This window comes from Camellia sinensis, chromosome 1 (genome assembly GCF_055761805.1).
Source record: "Camellia sinensis isolate YWXY chromosome 1, ASM5576180v1, whole genome shotgun sequence".
Classification (NCBI taxonomy): Eukaryota; Viridiplantae; Streptophyta; class Magnoliopsida; order Ericales; family Theaceae; genus Camellia; species Camellia sinensis.
The window spans coordinates 44,137,910-44,157,613 of NC_138961.1; the positions used below are offsets into that span (position 1 = coordinate 44,137,910).

General features: G+C 37.0%; 2 protein-coding genes across 3 annotated transcripts; one reads left to right on the forward strand and one right to left on the reverse strand.

The window, feature by feature from the left end:
* Positions 1 to 1,066: 1,066 nt before the first annotated feature.
* LOC114259371 (putative receptor-like protein kinase At3g47110) lies at positions 1,067 to 4,581 on the reverse strand. 2 transcript variants are annotated; one of them, XR_014327885.1, is made up of 2 exons: positions 1,828 to 4,575; positions 1,067 to 1,538 (listed from the first exon to the last, which is right to left on the reverse strand). XR_014327885.1 is itself a non-coding variant. In XM_082866866.1 (2 exons), exons 1-2 carry the CDS (start codon positions 2,153 to 2,155, stop codon positions 1,159 to 1,161), a joined length of 708 nt encoding a protein of 235 aa, XP_082722992.1. In that variant the 5' UTR covers positions 2,156 to 4,581; the 3' UTR covers positions 1,067 to 1,158. The 2 variants fall into 2 exon arrangements, 1 of the variants encoding a protein (XP_082722992.1); XM_082866866.1 differs by having other exon boundaries at positions 1,828 to 4,581.
* A 9,131-nt stretch (positions 4,582 to 13,712) lies between these two features.
* On the forward strand, positions 13,713 to 14,495 carry LOC145794108 (uncharacterized). The gene has a single exon (XM_082876975.1). It carries the CDS (start codon positions 13,713 to 13,715, stop codon positions 14,493 to 14,495), a length of 783 nt encoding a protein of 260 aa, XP_082733101.1.
* The last annotated feature ends 5,209 nt before the right edge of the window (positions 14,496 to 19,704 follow it).

Genomic DNA, 19,704 nt, shown 5'->3' on the forward strand with positions numbered 1-19,704 from the left:
CCAGGATCTCAATGAATTGGGATTTTCAATTAGAAAGGCCATCACAAACCATCTAGGAGTACTACAGTGCCTTGGGAAATAGATCCCCTGAACTTGTTCCTCAAACACAATCTCTTTGATTATGTTTTGTAAAATCTAGTCTCTGAAAACAAAATTTTAAAAGCTGGTGGGGGGAAAAAAAAGGCAAACATCTCTTTTGTATGATTACTAGTTTCTATTTTTTCAAAAAAATTGTAGAAAACATGTTTTGAAAACCAATCCAAACAGAGTGATTCAAACTCTTAACTGCAATATACATTTAGGTTAGGGATTTTTAATCATTGATCCAAACACAACCTTTTAACAATTTATTTTTATATATTGAATATGATTGATCCCATATCCTAGTTACATAAAAAATAATAATAAAATCAAGTGAAAACTATATTTTAACATTGATTTACAATGGTGTGAAACAAAGAAGCTTTTCAATGAATAAACAAAAAACAAAGAAGCCTTAATCAAAATTAAGAAAGTGAAGAACACTATGATTTCACAGCTATAGTACACAGATAATCAAGCACCGGGAAGAGAAATGGAGAAGGCGATGAAATCTCTGCAATAATTGACTTCTTCAATTGAAGCAGTAGTCGATGAGAGCGAGCAAGCTATGGTTAAAAGAAAGCCAATAGGAAATAAGGTGGGGGTAAAGTACACACATTAGTTGAACATTAATAACATTCACGTGGGGGTCTTTGTTATCATTAAGATCTAACTAATGTATGTGCGTTACATCAATAATAAATGAAATGTGGTAAAAGAAAATGATGATTGTAATTTGTAGCACTACTATAATATCAATTAATTTAATATTGTAAGAGGCTGCCTAGATGACCTCTTAAATACCATGATGTTGCCATCATAGTCCAACCCAAGGTCACACATTCTTACTGAGTTTAGACATTATCCAATATGTTTTCCAATAGTTCATTTGCCCAAATAACCTACAAAAATATCCACACACAAAAAAAAAATAAAATAAAAAACATTTTCACCCAATGTATCAATTATAGAAATGGCTCAAACAGTGTGGAAGCAAGGCGACTAGTATTAAACTAAGACAAAAGTACTACATTCCAAATGATTTACTCCTAAATTCATCTCTATCCATGTATGATCCTACAAGAGTGAGTGTCTGATGAAATGTAATTTAGCTAAAACATCATTAATGTCCATTCTTTCTCTAGGCAGTTCTAAAGAACAATTGACTCCAATTTCAAGTATCATACTCAAGCACTCCACAATCTTTTCACCACTTATGAAACTTTTATTTTTTGAATTTTCTTTGCTTTTCTCTTCTTCTTGGTCTTCTTCTTTGTCCTCAAGATCTACAACCTCTGAAACACTCCATGGCAAAGCCCCTTTCACAAAGCTATGGAGGCTTAAACCATCTTTAAACATTTCATCAGTGGGTCTCTTCCCTGTGAACATTTCTAACACGAGGATGCCAAAGCTGTAGATATCACCATATGTCGACACTTCACTTCCCATACCAGATTCTGCAATCACAACACATCTTAAGAAAAATAATGGTATGTGCACAAAAAAAGTCACAGAAATAATGGTACATGTGCAGAAAAAGTAACAGAAATATGCAAAGAAAAATCAGTACGTACCCCAACTAATACATTGATTTTCCTTTTGATTATTTTAAAAAGAACAATGAATCAGACTGACTATCATTGGCCGCCCAGTGATGATAGCCAACCACACAGGCAGGCTATCGGCCAAGTAGTCTGCCTGAACATCATTTTTGGGAAAGAAAATTATTGAGAATAAACGAATTACCTGGAGCAGTATAACCTATTGTTCCTCTTATGCCAATAGAGCTTCTTTCATTTGTAGACAAGTCATGGGTGGCATAATCTAGAAGAAATTTTGCTAACCCAAAGTCACCAACATGCCCAATCATATCTTTGTCCAAAAGAACGTTGCTCGGCTTAAGATCACAGTGGACTATTGGTGTTTGGACCTGATTGTGAAGATAATTCAGTGCACAAGCAACATCAATGATAATATTTAGTCTTTGAAGAAGGTTTAACATCCTGAGCTCTTCATTTGACAAATATTTTTCAGGATTTTGATGTAACCACTCCTCAAGACTCCCATTGATCATGAACTCATAAACCAGGGCCTTGAATTCGTTACCCTGATAATCTACGGTTGAACATGCCGTTAGCACCTTGACTAGATTCTGATGTCTGATGTTTCTCAAGGCCTCACACTCGGATATGAAACTCTTGGAAGCTCCTCGACGTGAAAGGTTAAGTACCTTCACAGCAACAATTCTTCCATCAAGAACTCCCTTGTACACAGACCCAAAACTACCAATGCCAATTAAATTGAATGATGAGAACCCATCAGTGGCTTTAACAAGATTTTGATAAGACGCCTTCAAGAGTGAATTGTCTGATGAGTCTAAAGGAGTTTCTTTTCTTGTCTTTCTAAGGCAACAAAGATACAAAATACACGCCACCAGAGCTAGTCCTAGAAGCCCAAATGGAATAGAGAGTGCTAAAATTAAGGCAGTGTTTGGTCTCTATTTTTTATCCACTTTAAAGTTACATTTAGGAAGCTGCAATTCAGCTACACCCCCACAGAGCTTACTGTTTCCCACCACTGATATTGCACTTGTATTACTAAAAACAACTTGTGTTGGGACTACACCTTCAAAATTATTGAAAGACAGATTCAAATCTTGCAACAACCTAAAACCCTCCAAAAACACTGGAATTTCACCGGACAAGTTATTGTTTGCGAGATCCAACTCTCGAATGCCTCTCAAGAAACTCAAAGAAGAAGGAATGGTTCTGTTAAAAAAGTTAGTCCCCAAACACAGTGTTTCCAAGCTTGTACAGCTGCCTAGAGTGCTCGGAATTTCACCAAATAACAAGTTGTGCGAGACATCCAAGGAACCGAGATTTACCAAATTTCCAACTTCCATGGGAAGAGAACCACTTAGCTGGTTTTGGGATAGGTCTAGATATATAGATAAGGATGAGATAGAAACAACTTCTTTTGGTATTGTACCATTAAGGTTGTTTTGAGAAAGACACAACAATTGCAAATTGTTGCAATTCCCTAGACTTTGAGAAATGTTTCCCTGAAAATTATTGATTTCTAAAACAAGTTCACTTAACAAACTTAGATTTCCAAGGGAAGATGGAATGTTACCAGTCAATGAATTGTTGATGAGATTCAATTCTTGTAGATTTTGAAGCTTGCCAATCTCACTTGGAATAGTACCGGTGAGTTGGTTAACCTGCATATACAAACTCTGCAAGCCAACAAGATTTACAATCCCAGGTGAAATGCTTCTGAATATCTTATTGTTGTCTAGATACAAAACTTGAAGATTACCTGAGAGATTACCAATGGATTCTGGCAACTTCCCCCCAAAATTGTTGAGATTCACGCCCAAAACCTACAAATTGGTGGCATTGATCAAAGAAGAGATAAAGTTCAAGTCATCAGCTTCCCCGGATCCAAGCTGATTGCCAGAAATGCTTAGCCACTCGAGGTTTCGCAGCCTTTCCAAATTAGGAACCTTTCTGATAAGTTTGTTTTGAACCATTATTAGGTAATGGAGTTTAGATGAATTCGATATTGAAGCCGGAATTAATCCTGTAAATTGGTTATCACCAATGTTGAAGAACTCAATATTCGGAAGAGTGATCCCCAAGTCCCATGGAAGACTCCCCTGGATTTGGTTTCCAGTGACATCAAACATTGTGAGAGAAGAGAGATTGAAGAGTGAAGGAGGGATGACACCGGACAACCTGTTTATGCCAATTGCGAGCTTCTGAAGATTCTTTAATTGGCCAAAACTGTCAGGAATGCTGCCATCAAACAAGTTTTCCGCTGCAGAAAGTGCTTTAAGAGATAACAAATTCGCTAAAGAAGAGAGACTTCCAGTAAGATTGTTGTCGTGAATAATTACTGTCGCAAGCTTTGACAAGAAACCGAGATCCACAGTAACTTCTCCTACCAATCCATTGTAAGAAAAATTGATTTCAATGAGATTAGCACAGGAAGATAAATTTACAGGAATTCGGCCGCCAATTGAGTTGTTGTTTAGTTTCAAAATCTGCAGCCTTGTCAAATGGCCAATCTCCAAGGGGATTTCATTGCCAAAGCTATTGTTTTGGAGCTGTAATTCCCTCATAAAGCTTAAATTCCCGAGGTGTGGGGATATCGACCCCACCAATTTCCGGGACTGCGAGTCCAACACGGTGACCCTCTGGCCGCGGTGCTCACATTTAATGCCCTGCCACATGCAAAAGTGGATAGAGTCATTCCAAGAGCTCAAAACATGCAGTGGGTCATCAATTATTTTGGCTTTGATTGCTAGCAATGAAAGCCGGTCCGTCTCGTTTGAGCTCTGTATGGTAGCAGAAAAGTCAAAATTCAGTGAGCTCAAGCAGCATAAAAGTATTAGATGAATGTGCAGATTGTGAAGTAGCCATGACATGATCAAGCTAGAGCAAAGAAAAGGTTTGGCTGTGTTTTGGTGGATTGCTTTCATTGAAAGAGATGAAAATTAATCAAAGATATGTCATCATGGGTAGTTTTATATTAGAATTCTATTAGTGTAAGCAATGAATTATCAAAGCTAATCAGGTGCTTCCAAATGTCAGCAAATCATACATTTAAGTCACATCTAATGTAAATTAGTCAATATTTTATAAGTAATGTTAGAGACCCTAAAAGTTCTACCAAAATTTCTACTAGAGGTCTTACATGGGTGTGGGACCCACATGAGACATTTGCTAGAAATTTTAGTAGAACTTTTGGAATCTATCGCATTTTTTATATTTTATTTAAGGCCTATCACTACTCATGGAAAAAGAAGGTACCTCAAGGATTCAATGCATATCTCAGTTTGTGGATTTATATTAAGGCGCTGTTTGGGAAGAACAATTTGAGGCTATTATAGCCTTAATTTGAAAATAAGCCAAAAAGCCTACTGTTCAACCATTTTTATAAATAAAAAATAAAAAAATAAAAAGCTACGATACTAGCAGCAGCCTACACCCACAGCTATCCCACAACTATGGACAGCTAGGTACTATGCCATGGAAATTCATCCCACATCTGTTAAATTACAATTTTGCCCCTTTAGTTAATTTTGAAAAATAAAAAGTTAGGGACAAATTTGTCATTTTAACTTTAAACATCATTTCAACACATTTTTCAATATAACAACTCAAATAAAAATTCATCCCATCTTCCCAAACACAAAAACTAAAATAGCCTACTAAAATAGCCAAATAGCAAAAAAGCCTCTAAAATAGCCACTTCCCAAACGAAGCCTAAATAAAGTTAGTCAAGGACAACAAATTCAGATGGGTATGTCATGCAATGGATTTTCATCCTAGTTTTTAATGGGCCACAAGATTTTGGAACTTTGTCAGTTTGAAAATTAAAAAAGGAAGAGAAGAAAAAAATAGTAGTAGATTAGTAATTAATAAGAAAGTTGAATCATCAAAGCAATTTGACGAGAGGCCCTGAATTTTGTTGTGAGAGTTGAAATCAACCATTTGAGGTGTGTGTAAAACCCAAGTTACGTGTAAGATCATTTTATTGGATAGATAAGTAATTAAATTAATTTATATGGGTCATTTATTAATATCAAAGAATTAGTTATGAGATGACATTATATTTCCTATTACTTAGATGGGTAATTTTGTAACTTCAAGAAATTAGGTTAATAAGCCCACCTATTGTAGCTTTAAGTCTTGGAAAACAAACAAAACAGAGGCTGGGAATTGCTCCATAGGCGGCTAGGGTTTGAGAAGGTAAAAGAAAAAAAATAAAAGAAAAACAGAAGAGAGGTTCAAGTGAGGCTGCAATAGGGATTGGAGGTAGCACATTGGTGATTTTGGGACGCACATTGGTTAAGATAAAATCTGTCTTTACTGTTAATTATTAAGTTTATGTTGAGGAATTTAACAAGCAATGCATTAAGGGGATTTGGAAGATCTATAGGTGCATACTTAGGTTTTGAGAATTGGGTGCAATGTGTAAGTGTAACTTTGGGTGGGTAATAGAAACAATGGAGTTTTGTATCATCGGTAAGGGTGTGTTTGGCTATAAAGTTGGGTTGAATGGTTTGATCACTTGGATACTAAAGCAATACATTAATCTATTATGGTGGGGTTTTTGTGGGTGTATGTAACACGTAAAAATATTAATTTATTTGAGGTTTTGTTATTAGGTTTGTGTGATTGAAGTGGTGGAGCTGGGTGTTTGGAGTTGGTGTTGGAATATTATTTCTAAGCGTTTGTGTAAGTAACCCTCTATCACTGTTGGTTCATTTTTTTTCCTATTGAATCGTTTAAAATTATAAGCATTTATTCATAGCCTTCATGTTCTCTTAAAATAAAACATGGGTCAAGTATAAAGTAGCATCGAATATTATTATGAAAATTATTTGAATATTTTATGGAACTATTATGAAAATTGAACTAAATGTTTAATTTGAAAATATCGAATATTTTATTTAAAAGTTGTGTATTGTTTAAATTTTGAACATCGCTCTAGTCTAACTATTATTTGGACCCTAGCCAATAGGGGTTATTTATTGGCATAGAAACTAGTTTCTTTTGGGGCTTTACCACCGGCCTACGTGTGGTTTTGGGCCTTGTCACGGGCTATGGGACCGTAGTCACCAAGACTTGGGTTTTGTGAATTGCGTCATTGAACCATTGAATATCGAACCATCAATTTTGAACAATGAAATTTTGTCGAATTACCTCATTGTCTTTTCAATTAAAATGTATTGCTATACTGTTTATTTTCAGTTATGAAACCATCTTACAAAATAATTGTTTATTTATTGAATGGTAGCAAAAAATATATTTATTGGTTATCGACTATTTTTTTTTTTTTTTGGTATAATTGATCCAGCTAGCAGTGATGGTTGGTTATTTACTGGGCTATCCAGCTTACCCTTATTTTATTTTATTTTTTTTTTCAGATTATGAGGAGTATAGCTGAGCGGGGTAGATGTAGGATTGGGAACGCTTGTAATTTAGTATAATGTTAATTTTAATTACTTACCCAAAAAAAAATGTTAATTTTAATTACATGTTATAGGGACTTGAGAATAGAATAAGATGAGGTTTTATTATTGATGCATATAGGTTGCAATGGAACATGAGGAGACATTGGCAAATCTCGTGTGGTTAGTATAGATGGCAGGAGATTGCTTGTAGACTTGACTGTTTTAGATATGCGGGACTTTGACATAATTCTTGAAATGGATTGGTTGACAACCAATTATGTTTCTGTTGATTGTCGAGGCAAAAGGGTAGTATTTCAGATTCCTGATCAACCAGAATTTTGTTTTGTGGGTAATGGAGTTAACACTCCTCCTTTGGTAATCTCAACTTTGCAAGCTAGATGATTGTTCAGGAATGGTTGCGGGGGTTATTTAGCTTCTGTGAGAGATATTCGTGAGACTGAATTGAAGTTAGAGGATATTCTACTTGTAAAGGAATTTCCTGATGTTTTTCCTGACGACTTAACAGGGTTGCCACCAGATAGAGAGATTGAGTTTGCCATCGAATTGATACCCGGCACGGGTCCTATCTCCAAGGCTCCGTATCGGATGGCCCCAGTAGAGTTGAAAGAGTTGAAAGAACAATTACAAGAGTTACTAGATAAGGGCTTTATTAGGCCTAGTATTTCTCCTTGGGTTGTGCCCGTTTTATTTGTGAAAAAGAAGGATGGTAGTTTTCGCCTTTGCATTGATTATCGAGAATTAAACAAGGTGACAATTCGAAATAAATATCCTTTGTCTAGGATAAACGACCTATTTGATCAATTGCAAGGAGCACAAGTCTTTTTTAAGATTGACCTTCGTTCTGGATATCATCAATTGAAGGTTAAGGCGGAAGATATACCTAGGACAGCCTTCCGAACTAGGTATGGGCATTATGAATTTTTAGTGATGCTGTTTGGGTTGACCAGTGCGCCTGCAGCTTTTATGGATTTAATGAACAGAGTATTTAGACCCTTCTTAGATCAGTTTGTGGTAGTTTTTATTGATGACATTCTTGTGTACTCAAAGAGTAACGAGCAGCACGAAGAACATTTGAGAATAGTGTTGCAGATATTAAGGAAGAAGAAATTATTTTCTAAATTAAAGAAGTGTGAATTTTGGCTGGAGAGTGTATCATTTTTGGGTCATGTGATATCTAGAGATGGGGTGTCTGTTGACCCCAAGAAAGTGGAGGCAGTGGTAGAGTGGAATAGGCCTACTAGTGTCACTGAAATTCATAGCTTCTTGGGTTTAGCAGGATATTATAGAAGGTTTGTTGAGGGATTTTCCTGAATTTCTATGCCTTTGAATCGTTTAACATAAAACTGGGTAAATTTGAGTGGTCTGATGATTGTGAGAAGAGTTTCCAGGATCTAAAGAGTCGATTAGTATGTGCTCCAGTACTTATAGTTCCGTCTGAAGATGAAGGTTTTACCATCTATAGTGATGCATCGAAGATGGGTTTGGGTTGTGTCCTGATGCAGAATGATAAGGCAGTGGCATATGCGTCTAGACAATTAAAGCCATATGAGCGGAATTATCCTACGCATGATTTGGAGTTGGCTGCAGTGGTGTTTGCATTGAAAATCTGGAGGCACTATCTGTATGGGGTGAAATGTGAGATATTCACTGATCATAAAAAGTCTGAAGTATATTTTCACTCAAAAGGAATTGAATATAAGGCAAAAGCGATGGTTGGAGCTATTAAAGGACTATGATTTGACTATCAATTATCATCCAGGAAAAGCCAATGCAGTGGCTGATGCCTTAAGTAGAAAGACCCCGAGTAATTTGGCTACCTTGATCACTGACCAAAAGAATATCTTAGAGGACTTGCGAAGGTTGAATATTGAGATTAGATGGCATAACCATGGAGTGCAGTTGGCAAACCTTAAAGTTCAACCCACATTGATTGATAGAATTAAAGATGCTCACGGAAGAGATACTCAGTTGCAAAAACTTAAGGCTGAAATGGAAATAGGGCTACAGATGGAATTTTGTATGCATAAAGATGGAACCTTGAGATTTGGAGAGAGGTTGTGTGTACCTAATGATTTAGAGCTCAAGAGAGAAATCCTGAGAGAAGCTCACAGTTCAGGGTATACTGTACATCCAGGGAGAACTAAAATGTATAAAGACTTGAAGAGGAACTTTTGGTGGAATAATATGAAGAGGGAAATTGCTCAATATGTTGCTCAATGTTTGGTATGTCAACAGGTGAAAGTTGAACATCAGAGACCTACAGGTAAGTTGCAACCTCTTCCTATTCCCGAGTGGAAGTGGGAACATATTACCATGGATTTTGTGACAGGATTGCCTAGGACCCAAGGTGGTAACAATGCTATTTGGGTTATTGTTGATCGATTGACCAAATCCGCTCACTTTCTAGCTTTTAAGGTAGGGTTCTCCTTAGAGAGGTTTGCAAAATTTTATATCAAGGAGATTGTGAAGTTGCATGGTATTCCAGTGACCATAGTGCTTGATAGAGATAGCAGATTTATATCTATGTTTTGGAGGAGTTTGCATACAGCTTTGGGTACTAGTTTGAATTTTAGCACGACCTTTCATCCTCAAACTGATGGACAGTCAGAGAGAACTATTCAGACTCTTGAAGACATGTTGAGGGCCTGTATTATTGATCTTGGAGGTTCTTGGGATGAGCATTTGGCCTTAGTGGAATTCTCTTATAATAATAGTTATCATGCGAGCATTCAGATGGCACCATATGAGGCTTTATGTGGACGAAAGTGTAAATCACCTATTTGTTGGGATGATGTGGGCGAATAGAAGTTGTTAGGGCCTGAGATTGTGCAGTAAATAGTAGACAAGATCAATCTTATTAGAGAGCGACTTCACATTGCACAAAGTAGACAAAAAAGTTATGCAGATAACAGGAGACATGTTTGGGGTTCGAGACCATGTGTTCCTTAAGGTGTCTCTTATGAAAAGTGTAATGAGGTTTGGTGTTGGAGGTAAATTGAGTCCTAGGTTTGTTGGACCATTTGAGGTTTTAGATCAAATTGGAGAGGTAGCTTACAGACTTGCCCTACCACCTTCACTAGTTGGGGTTCATAATGTCTTCCATGTTTTGATGTTGAGGAAGTATATACCGAATCCCAATCATGTGATTGATCATGCACCGTTGCAGTTTAAGGAGGATTTGACCTATGAGGAACACCCTATAAGAATTGTTGATAAGAAAGAGCAGGTTTTGAGGCGTTGAGTCATCCACTACGTTAAGGTTCAATGCAGCAATCACTCGGAGAGAGAAGCTACTTGGGAACTTGAGGATGAAATGAGACAAAAGTATCCACAACTTTTTGAGACTACAGGTATGTCAAATTTCGAGGACGAACTTTCTTTTAAGAGGGGAAGAATGTAAAACCCAAGTTGTGTGTAGGATCATTTTATTGGATAGATAAGTAATTAAATTAATTTATATGGGTCATTTATTAATATCAAAGAATTAGTTATGAGATGGCATTATATTTCCTATTACTTAGATGGGTAATTTTGTAATTTTGTAATTAGGTTAATAAGCCCACCTATTGTGGCTTTAAGTCTTGGAAAACAAACAAAACAGAGGCTGGGAATTGCTCCATAGGCGGCTAGGGTTTGAGAAGGTAAAAGAAAAAAAAGAAAAGAACAAGAGAAGAGAGGTTCAAGTGAGGCTGCAATAGGGATTGGAGGTAGCACATTGGTGATTTTGGGACACCCATTGGTTAAGGTAAAATATGTCTTTACTGTTAATTATTAAGTTTATGTTGAGGAATTTAACAAGCAATGCATTAAGGGGATTTGGAAGATCTATAGGTGCCTACTTAGGTTTTGAGAATTGGGTGCAATGTGTAAGTGTAACTTTGGGTGGGTAATAGAAACAATGGAGTTTTGTATCATCGGTAAGGGTGTGTTTGGCTATAAAGTTGGGTTGAATAGTTTGATCACTTGAATATTAAAGCAATACATTAATCTATTATGGTGGGTTTTTTGTGGGTGTATGTAACACGTAAAAATGTTAATTTATTTGAGGTTTTGTTATTAGGTTTGTGTGATTGAAGTGGTGGAGCTAGGTGTTTGGAGTTGGTGTTGGAATATTATTTCTAAGCGTTTGTGTAAGTAACCCTCTATCACTGTTGGTTCATTTTTATTCCTATTGAATCGTTTAAAGTTATAAGTATTTATTCATAGCCTTCATGTTCTCTTAAAATAAAATATGGGTCAAGTATAAAATAGCATCGAATATTATTATGAAAATTATTTGAATATTTTATGGAACTATTATGAAAATTGTACTAAATGTTTATTTTGAAAATATTGAATATTTTATTTAAAAGTTGTGTATTGTTTAAATTTTGAACATTTGGACCCTAGCCAATAGGGGTTATTTATTGGCATAGAAACTAGTTTCTTTTGGGGCTTTACCACCGGCCTATGTGTGGTTTTGGGCCTTGTCACAGGCTAAGTGACCGTAGTCACCAAGACTTGGGTTTTGTAAATTGCGTCATTGAACCATTGAATATCGAACCATCAATTTTGAACAACGAAATTTCGTCGAATTACCTCATTGTCTTTTCAATTAAAATGTATTACTACACTGTTTATTTTTAGCTATGAAACCATCTTACAAAATAATTGTTTATTTATTGAATGGTAGCAAAAAATATATTTATTGGTTATTGACTTTTTTTTTTCGTATACTTGATCCAGCTAGCAGTGATAGTTGGTTTTTTACTAGGCTGTCTAGCTTACACTTATTTTATTTTTATTTTTTTCAGATTCTGAGGAGTATAGCTGCGTGGGGTTTTTACTTGTGGGAGTGCTGAGAGTAGAGAGTAGGACTATGATTTAAGTAATGGGATTATTATTTTGTTAGTGGATTATATTAGTGGACTTGGTGGACAATTTCATATGATAAGAATTATTTATTTTTATGGATTTTAGCATTATGATAATTAAGGATTTAATTTGAGTACTTTACATTGTGGGTTATGTGATTGGACTCTTAGCCTTGCATGCTCACTTAAATGAGTGTGCGGCGTTGTCACGGAAGTTGGGGCGTGACAGTGTGAACACAAATTCCATAGTCATTTGAGAAAGTGACATGGAGGCGGTTAGGAATCTTATGTTCTCAAATCTGTCTTAGTCTTGCACTTGTAAATAGCATTATGTGAAAATTTCAAGATATGATCATATGACTAAGATTGTGTATTTAGACAAATAGACTATGATTACAGTTGTGGCTCAAGGTTTTTAAAGACCTTAGACTAACAAAACGATATCTTATCTAACTTTTGAAAAGTTGGGGCTTTTGACACTAAGAATTTTTTGAATTTTTTTTTTTTTTTTTTGTATGCCTTAGACTACAGCCTAAGTGGCCTAATAATTGAGTATATGTAGCTGAACATAAATGAGGAATTAATTGTTGGGGAATTTTAAAATGGTTTTCAAAATTTATAATTTAATTTTTGCATGTTTTAAAAACCTTCCATGTTTTTCTTTGGAAAGCATGAAATAAGCCTGGGGACTTTGTCCCACATTGGAAAGAGAGCAAAACATGGTGTACTTAATAAAGTACTACATGGAATATTTTTTAAAATATGAAATTATGGGATGAAAGCTAGTGTGCATGCACCCACACCGCAAGGATGGTGCTTCACACACACGCGCGTGGACAGTGGGCTGTGTGGCGTTTGATGGCGCACTGTGCACATGAGGGGGCTTTCCTATTTGCATCGGATAGGTTGGAGCAATGACGTAAATCCGGCGTGGCATGGGTGACGTGAACTATTGTTAGCTCCACGTGGCAGTGATGTGTCGTCCGTTGGCGATGAGCCAACCAACCGATCAAACGGTTGTGTGTTCGATCTGGAGCGGATTGATCATAGTCGTTGATTGGAGATGCGTGCGATCATACGGATGAGATGGCACCCGATCGTGATCAGGTGTGATTAGTCAACGCATCTATTCGATGTCAAAATGATTTGCACCATAGATCGTCGATCAAACGGTCAGATCTGATCGAATGAGATCAAAGGACATGACCATTCGATCAGATCCATCAAGGCCTATAAATAGGCTACGAAATCAGCCATTTCATTTAATCCAAAATCCTTAAAAGCATTCCTGCAATTCTATCTCTCTCTCTCTCTCCCTTTTGATTTTGAATTTTCGATTAAGAGTTTTTTAAGCAAATTTCTGTTTTTCTTATTGATAATCAAGTTCTGCGGATTTGATTATCAGTGTCTTGGTTTCTTGATTATATCTAGAGTATTATAATCTATTGTCGTTAGTGCAGAAACCGATAAACTAGATCTTTAGATCAGACTTCATTATATCCAGGAGGCAAATTTGTTGTAACCCCCTGCACACCTTTTGGTGGGTACAAATATTGTCTTTAGGAAAGCGACTAAGTAACGCGACTTGAAGTATCAATTTTCTGTTCTATATAGACAAGATCATTGCCAAGTTTTGAAGACCCGAAAACCACCAATTGAAGAATTCTAGACGAATTGTTCTAATAATCTAAAGACAATATTTGGATATGGCGATGTCTATTCAAAAAATGACTCAAGATTTCATGAAGCTTGACCGTTTTGATGGAGGAAATTTCTGATACTGGCAAAAGAAGATGCACTTTTTGCTCACCACTCTCAAAGTAGTCTATGTGCTAACTACCCTCTATCCAACGGAGCAAGAAGACGAGACTGTGGAGCAAACCCGTGCTAGAACCAAATGGGAGAATGATGACTACATTTGCCGAGGACACATTCTGAATGCGCTGTCAGACTCTCTATTCGATGTGTATCAACATCTGGAAATGGCAAAGCAACTCTGGGACTTATTACAATCAAAGTACCTCACCGAGGATGCCACAAGTAAGAAATTTCTTGTTAGTAGTTTTATTCGCTTTACAATGATTGATACAAAGCCTATTATGGAACAATTCCATGAGATCCAACATATTCTGAGTCAATTTCGACAAAAGAATATGAACATGGATGAATCTATTGTAGTTCCATCTGTAATAGAGAAACTGCTATCTCCTTGGAAGGATTTTAAGAAAACTCTAAAACATAAAAAGAAAGATCTTACTTTAGAGGAATTGGCTCAACACCTCCGAGTTGAGGAAGAGTCAAGGTTACTTGAAAGTAAAGATAACCAATTGGCTCAGACGTCCAAGATTTACATAGTCGATGATGGTAAGAGGTTCAACAAAAAGAAGCGTAAGCATGAACCCCAACCCAAGAAAAATGCTAAGAAGCCGAAAGGCGCTTGCTGGCACTGTGGCAAGCCAGGGCACTTCAGAAATGAATGCCAGTCGTACAAGAAGAAGCTAGAAGCATCAAATGCCAAGAACAAGTTCGTGGCTGTTGTATCCGAGGTGAACATGCTCGAAGATGCTGGTGACTAGTGGATTGACTCAGGAGCAACAAGGCACGTCTGCAACGACAAAAGCCGTTTCACTACTTATGAACAAGTGAGTGATGGAACAGTGCTCTACATGGATAACTCTTCAACTGCTGCTATCAAAGGAAAAGGGACGGTAGATCTAGAGTTTACATCTGGAAAAGTCCTAAGTCTTAATGATGTTTATCATGTACCTGATGTTAGGAAAAACCTTGTATCTAGAAGCCTGTTTCATAAGCATGGTTTCAAGTTAGTAGTTGAGTCGGACAAATTTGTCCTGTCTAAGGGTGGGATTTTTGTTGGGAAGGGCTACATGTATCAAGGAATGTTCAAACTTAACGTTATCAATAATACATCTGTTTCTGCTTATATTGTTGATTCTCTTTCTTTATGGCATGCTCATTTAGGTCATGTTATACTAGGAAAATGCTTGATATGGTTAATTTAGATTTAATTCCTAAGTATGACATTGATATGTTTGAAAATTGCAAATTTTGTGTACAATCAAAAATTACTCGCATTCCATTTCCTAAAGTAGATAAAACCACATCTCTGCTTGAGCTTGTGCATAGTGATGTATGTGACATGCATAGTACCCCCACTAGAGGTGGTAAGAAATATTTTGTAACATTTATTGATGATTTTTCTAAGTACTGTCATATCTATATTTTGCATTCAAAAGATGAGGTGCTTGAAAAATTCAAGATTTTTAAGACAGAAGTGGAAAATCAGTGTAATGTCAAAATATAAAGACTTAGGTCTGATAGAGGCGGTGAATAGCATTTTCCAGAATATTGTGAAAATGTTGGTATTATTCATGAGAAGTCTGCACCCTACACACCACAACAAAATGGAGTAGCTGAAAAAAAGAATAGGACATTGACAGAAATGATTAATGCTATGCTTTCTTACTCTAGTTTAAGTTCTGGTTTTTGTCACATGCTCAATAGAATTCCTCTCAAGGGAAGAAATGTTACTCCTTATGAACTTTGGAAAAACAAGAAACCTAATCTTGGTTACTTGAAAACATGGGGCTGTAGAGCAATAGTCAGATTACTTGAACCTAAAAGGAAGAAATTAGGTGAAAAAGGAATTGAATGCATGTTCCTTGGCTATGTTATACATAGCAAAGCATATAGGTTTCTGGTAGTAGAGCCCAATGGTTTAATTGAAACAAATACTATCATTGAATCACGTGATGCGGTATTTTATGAGAATCGTTTCACAACCATTCCAAGGTTGGATTCTAATCAAGAAAATGAATCAACTCCTTTGATGTCTACAGAGGAAAGTGAACAACATGAACCCATTAAGCCTAATGAACCTAATGAGCCTGTTGAGTTAAGGAGTAAGAGGGCTAGGACTGAGAAGTCATTTGGCCCTGATTTCATTGTTTACCTTGTAGAAGGAACTAGAAAAACTTATTGTAAGCAAACAATGATTTCTTTGAATATGGATTCAGATCCATTAACCTTTGAGGAAGCTATGAGTTCTCAAGATGTTGCTTTCTGGAAAGAAGCAATAAACGATGAGATGGATTCTATCATGGGTAACAATACTTGGATACTTGCTGATTTGCCATCTGGATCCAAACCCATTGGTTGTAAATGGATTTTCAAAAGGAAAATGAATGTTGATGGCACAATTGACAAGTTCAAAGCAAGATTAGTTGCTAAGGGTTTTACTCAAAATGAGGGTATCGATTATTTTGATACATATGCTCCTGTGGCTAGAATTGCCACCATTCGAGTGTTGATTGCCTTAGCCTCAATCTATAAGCTTGAAATCTATCAAATGGATGTTAAGACCGCTTTCTTAAATGGAGAGTTAGATGAGGAAATCAACATGCAACAACCGAAAGGATTTGTTGTACAGGGTCAAGAGCACAAAGTGTGTAAACTTGTGAAGTCACTATATGGACTGAAACAAGCTCCAAAACAATGGCATGAAAAATTTGACAAAGTAATAGTGTCAAATGGTTTTAGGATACATGAATCTAATAACTGTGTGTACAGTAAGTTTATTGGAAATAGAGGTGTAATCATATGTCTATATGTAGATGACATGCTTATTTTTGGTACTGACAATGATGTCATTGAAAGTACTAAAAGTTTCTTGTCGTCTAGCTTTAGTATGAAAGACATGGGCTTGGCTAATGTAATTTTGGGTATTAAGATCAAACGAGAGGACAATAATTTGATTCTAACCTAGTTGCACTATATTGAGAAAATTCTTAAGAAATTTAATCAATATATTGTACACCTATGTCTATACCTTTTGATTCAAATTTGAAATTGTATCCTAATACTGGAAGAGCTGTTGACCAGCTAAAATACTCAAGGGTAATAGGTAGCCTGATGTATGCCATGACTTGCACTTGACCTGATATTGCTTTTGCAATGGGAAAACTTAGTAGATACACTAGTAATCCCAATAGTGTGCATTGGCATGCTGTTAACCGAGTACTTAGGTACTTGAGGAAAACAATAGACAATGGAATAGTCTATAATGGCTATCTAATAGTGCTGAAAGGATTCACAGATGCTAGTTGGATAACTGACCATGAAGATCACTTGCCCACGAGTGGTTGGATTTTTACTCTTGGAGAAGGAGCTATCTCCTGGGGTTCTAAGAAACAAACATGCATAATAGACTTAACCATGGCATCAGAGTTTGTAGCGTTGGCTTCTTGTAGCAAGAGGCAAAGTGGCTAAGGAATCCCTTGTTAGAGATTAAGATATGGCCAAAATCTATGCCGCCAATATCTTTGCATTGTGATAGTGAAGCAACTCTATCACGGGCCTATAGCCATGTCTATAATGGAAAGTCTAGGCATATAGGACTGAGACATAGCTGTGTCAGGCAGTTAATCACAGAAGGTGGGATTACCATTAGTTATGTAAAGTCAAATGAAAACTTGGCTGACCCCTTAACAAAGGGACTTGCAAGGGATTTGGTGTGGAAAACATCAAAGGGGATGGGTCTCAAGCCCACCTAACATAATCACTCCTAGTGGAAACTCAACTCAACGCTTGAAGAAACATTGTACACTATATGTCGTGATTACAAGCACTTAGTTTTATTTCATTTTCATCCCAAGGTTGAAGTGCTTGGCACCTGTAATGTGAAAAGAAGAGGATGAGTTAGCAAACTCTTAATAAGCTTACAACTGGGTTGTTAGGGTACTGTAAATTACAAGGGTACTCTCAGTAAGCTTACCTATGTGAGTGTAGGAGGTGGTGCCGCTTCCTATGAGTCCAAGGGCTTGACTCTAGAGCACTCATGAAACAGGATATAGACACAACACCAATCCACGTGTCGGTTTGTTTGAATACCTGAGGTAACCTGTATTGTACGTGAGACATGTTCGGTTAGTCGTATAAGATCACTAGTTCAAAGACAAGTCTACTATGCCGTCTTGACTAACTTTGAGATGTCTTCACTAAGTGAACGATTCAAATCTTAAGATATCTTCACCTATGCATAAGGTTGCCAAGTGAACCAAGAGTCGTCATCTGGTATTTTGAAAATGGTGGGGAAATGTTGGGGAATTTTCAAAATGGTTTTCAAAATTTATATCTTAATTTTTGGGTGTTTTAAAAACCTTCCATGTTTTTCTTTGGAAAGCATGAAATAAGCTTGGAGACTTTGTCCCACATTGGAAAGAGAGCAAAACATGGAGCACTTAATAAAGTGCTACATGGAATATTCTTTTGAATATGACAGCCAATTTAATCCATGAAAACTGCTCATAAGTTAACAGAACTGGGCAGTCCAAATATCATACAACTAAAAAAATTAGTTGAGCAAGAAGCCAACCATGGTCAGCCATGAACTTCTGTTGAATGAACGCCATCTCTGCCTCAGACAGGTTTGAGTTTATAGTCCTTTTTGCTGGGTAACTACTCATCTCAACCTTTGATGTTTCCAAAACTTCATACTCATCCTTACATTCTTGCTGCGCCATTGAGTCTATCCTATTTGATCGGTGTTCATATGGTTTTCCATCCCTTTGCGATGATACTGGTGCAGTCTATTGTCGATAAGTATCCGAGAACCCTTTTTGTTGCCTATCAAGAGGCTACTGAGGAGGCAGCCCATCAAGACCCAACAATCTGGTAATAACATTCAGTGGCCGTCCATCAACGTGTACTGTTGCAAACATACACTTAGCTATGTAAACACAGAAACTACGCTTAGATATGTAAACACAGAAACACAGAAACAAATTAAAACCCAGAAACTCCACTTTTTTCCTTCTAATCTTCCTTTCTCCTAAAAACCTTGAAAGCTAGTGTGCATACACCCACACCGCAAGGATGGTGCACCATCCGCACACGCACACGCACACGCGTGCGTGCGCGTGTTGTAGGCAGTAGGCTGTGTGGCATTTGATGGCGCACTTTGCACTTTGCACGAATGCATTGGCACAAAGAGCCAGGAGGGCGCTTTCCTATTTGCATCGGACAAGTTGGAGTGATGACGTGGATTTGACGTGGCATAAGTGACATGGAATACAGTTAGCTCCACATGGCAGTGACGTGTCGTCCGTTGGCGATGAGTCAACCAACTGATCAAACGATTGTGTGTCCGATCTAGAGCGGGTTGATCATAGTCGTTAATTGGGGATGTGCACGATCATACTTATCAGATGGCACCTGATCGTGATCAGGTGTGATTAGTCAAGGGATCTATTCGGTGTTAGAATGATTTGCACCATGGATCGTCGATCCAACGATCAGATCTGATCGGATGTGATCAAGAGACATAACCATTCAATCAGATCCATCAAGGCCTGTAAATAGGCTATGAAATCAGCCATTTCATTCAATCCAAAATCCTGAAAAGCATTCCTGCAATTCTCTCTCTCTCTCCTTCTTGATTTTGAATTTTCGATCAAGAGTTTCTTAAGCAATTTTTTGTTTTTCTTATTGATAATCAAGTTCTGCAGATTTGATTATCAGTGTCTTCGTTTCTGGATTATATCAAGAGTATTCTGATCTATTGTCATCAGTGCAGACGTCGATAGACTAGATCTTTAGATCAAGCTTCATTGTATTCTGGAGGCAAATTTGTTGTAACCCACAGCACACCTTTTGGTGGGTACAAATATTGTCTTTAGGAAAGCGACTAAGTAACGCTACTTGAAGCATTAATTTTCTGTTCTATATAGAGAAGATCATTGCCAAGTTTTGAAGACCCGAAGACCACCA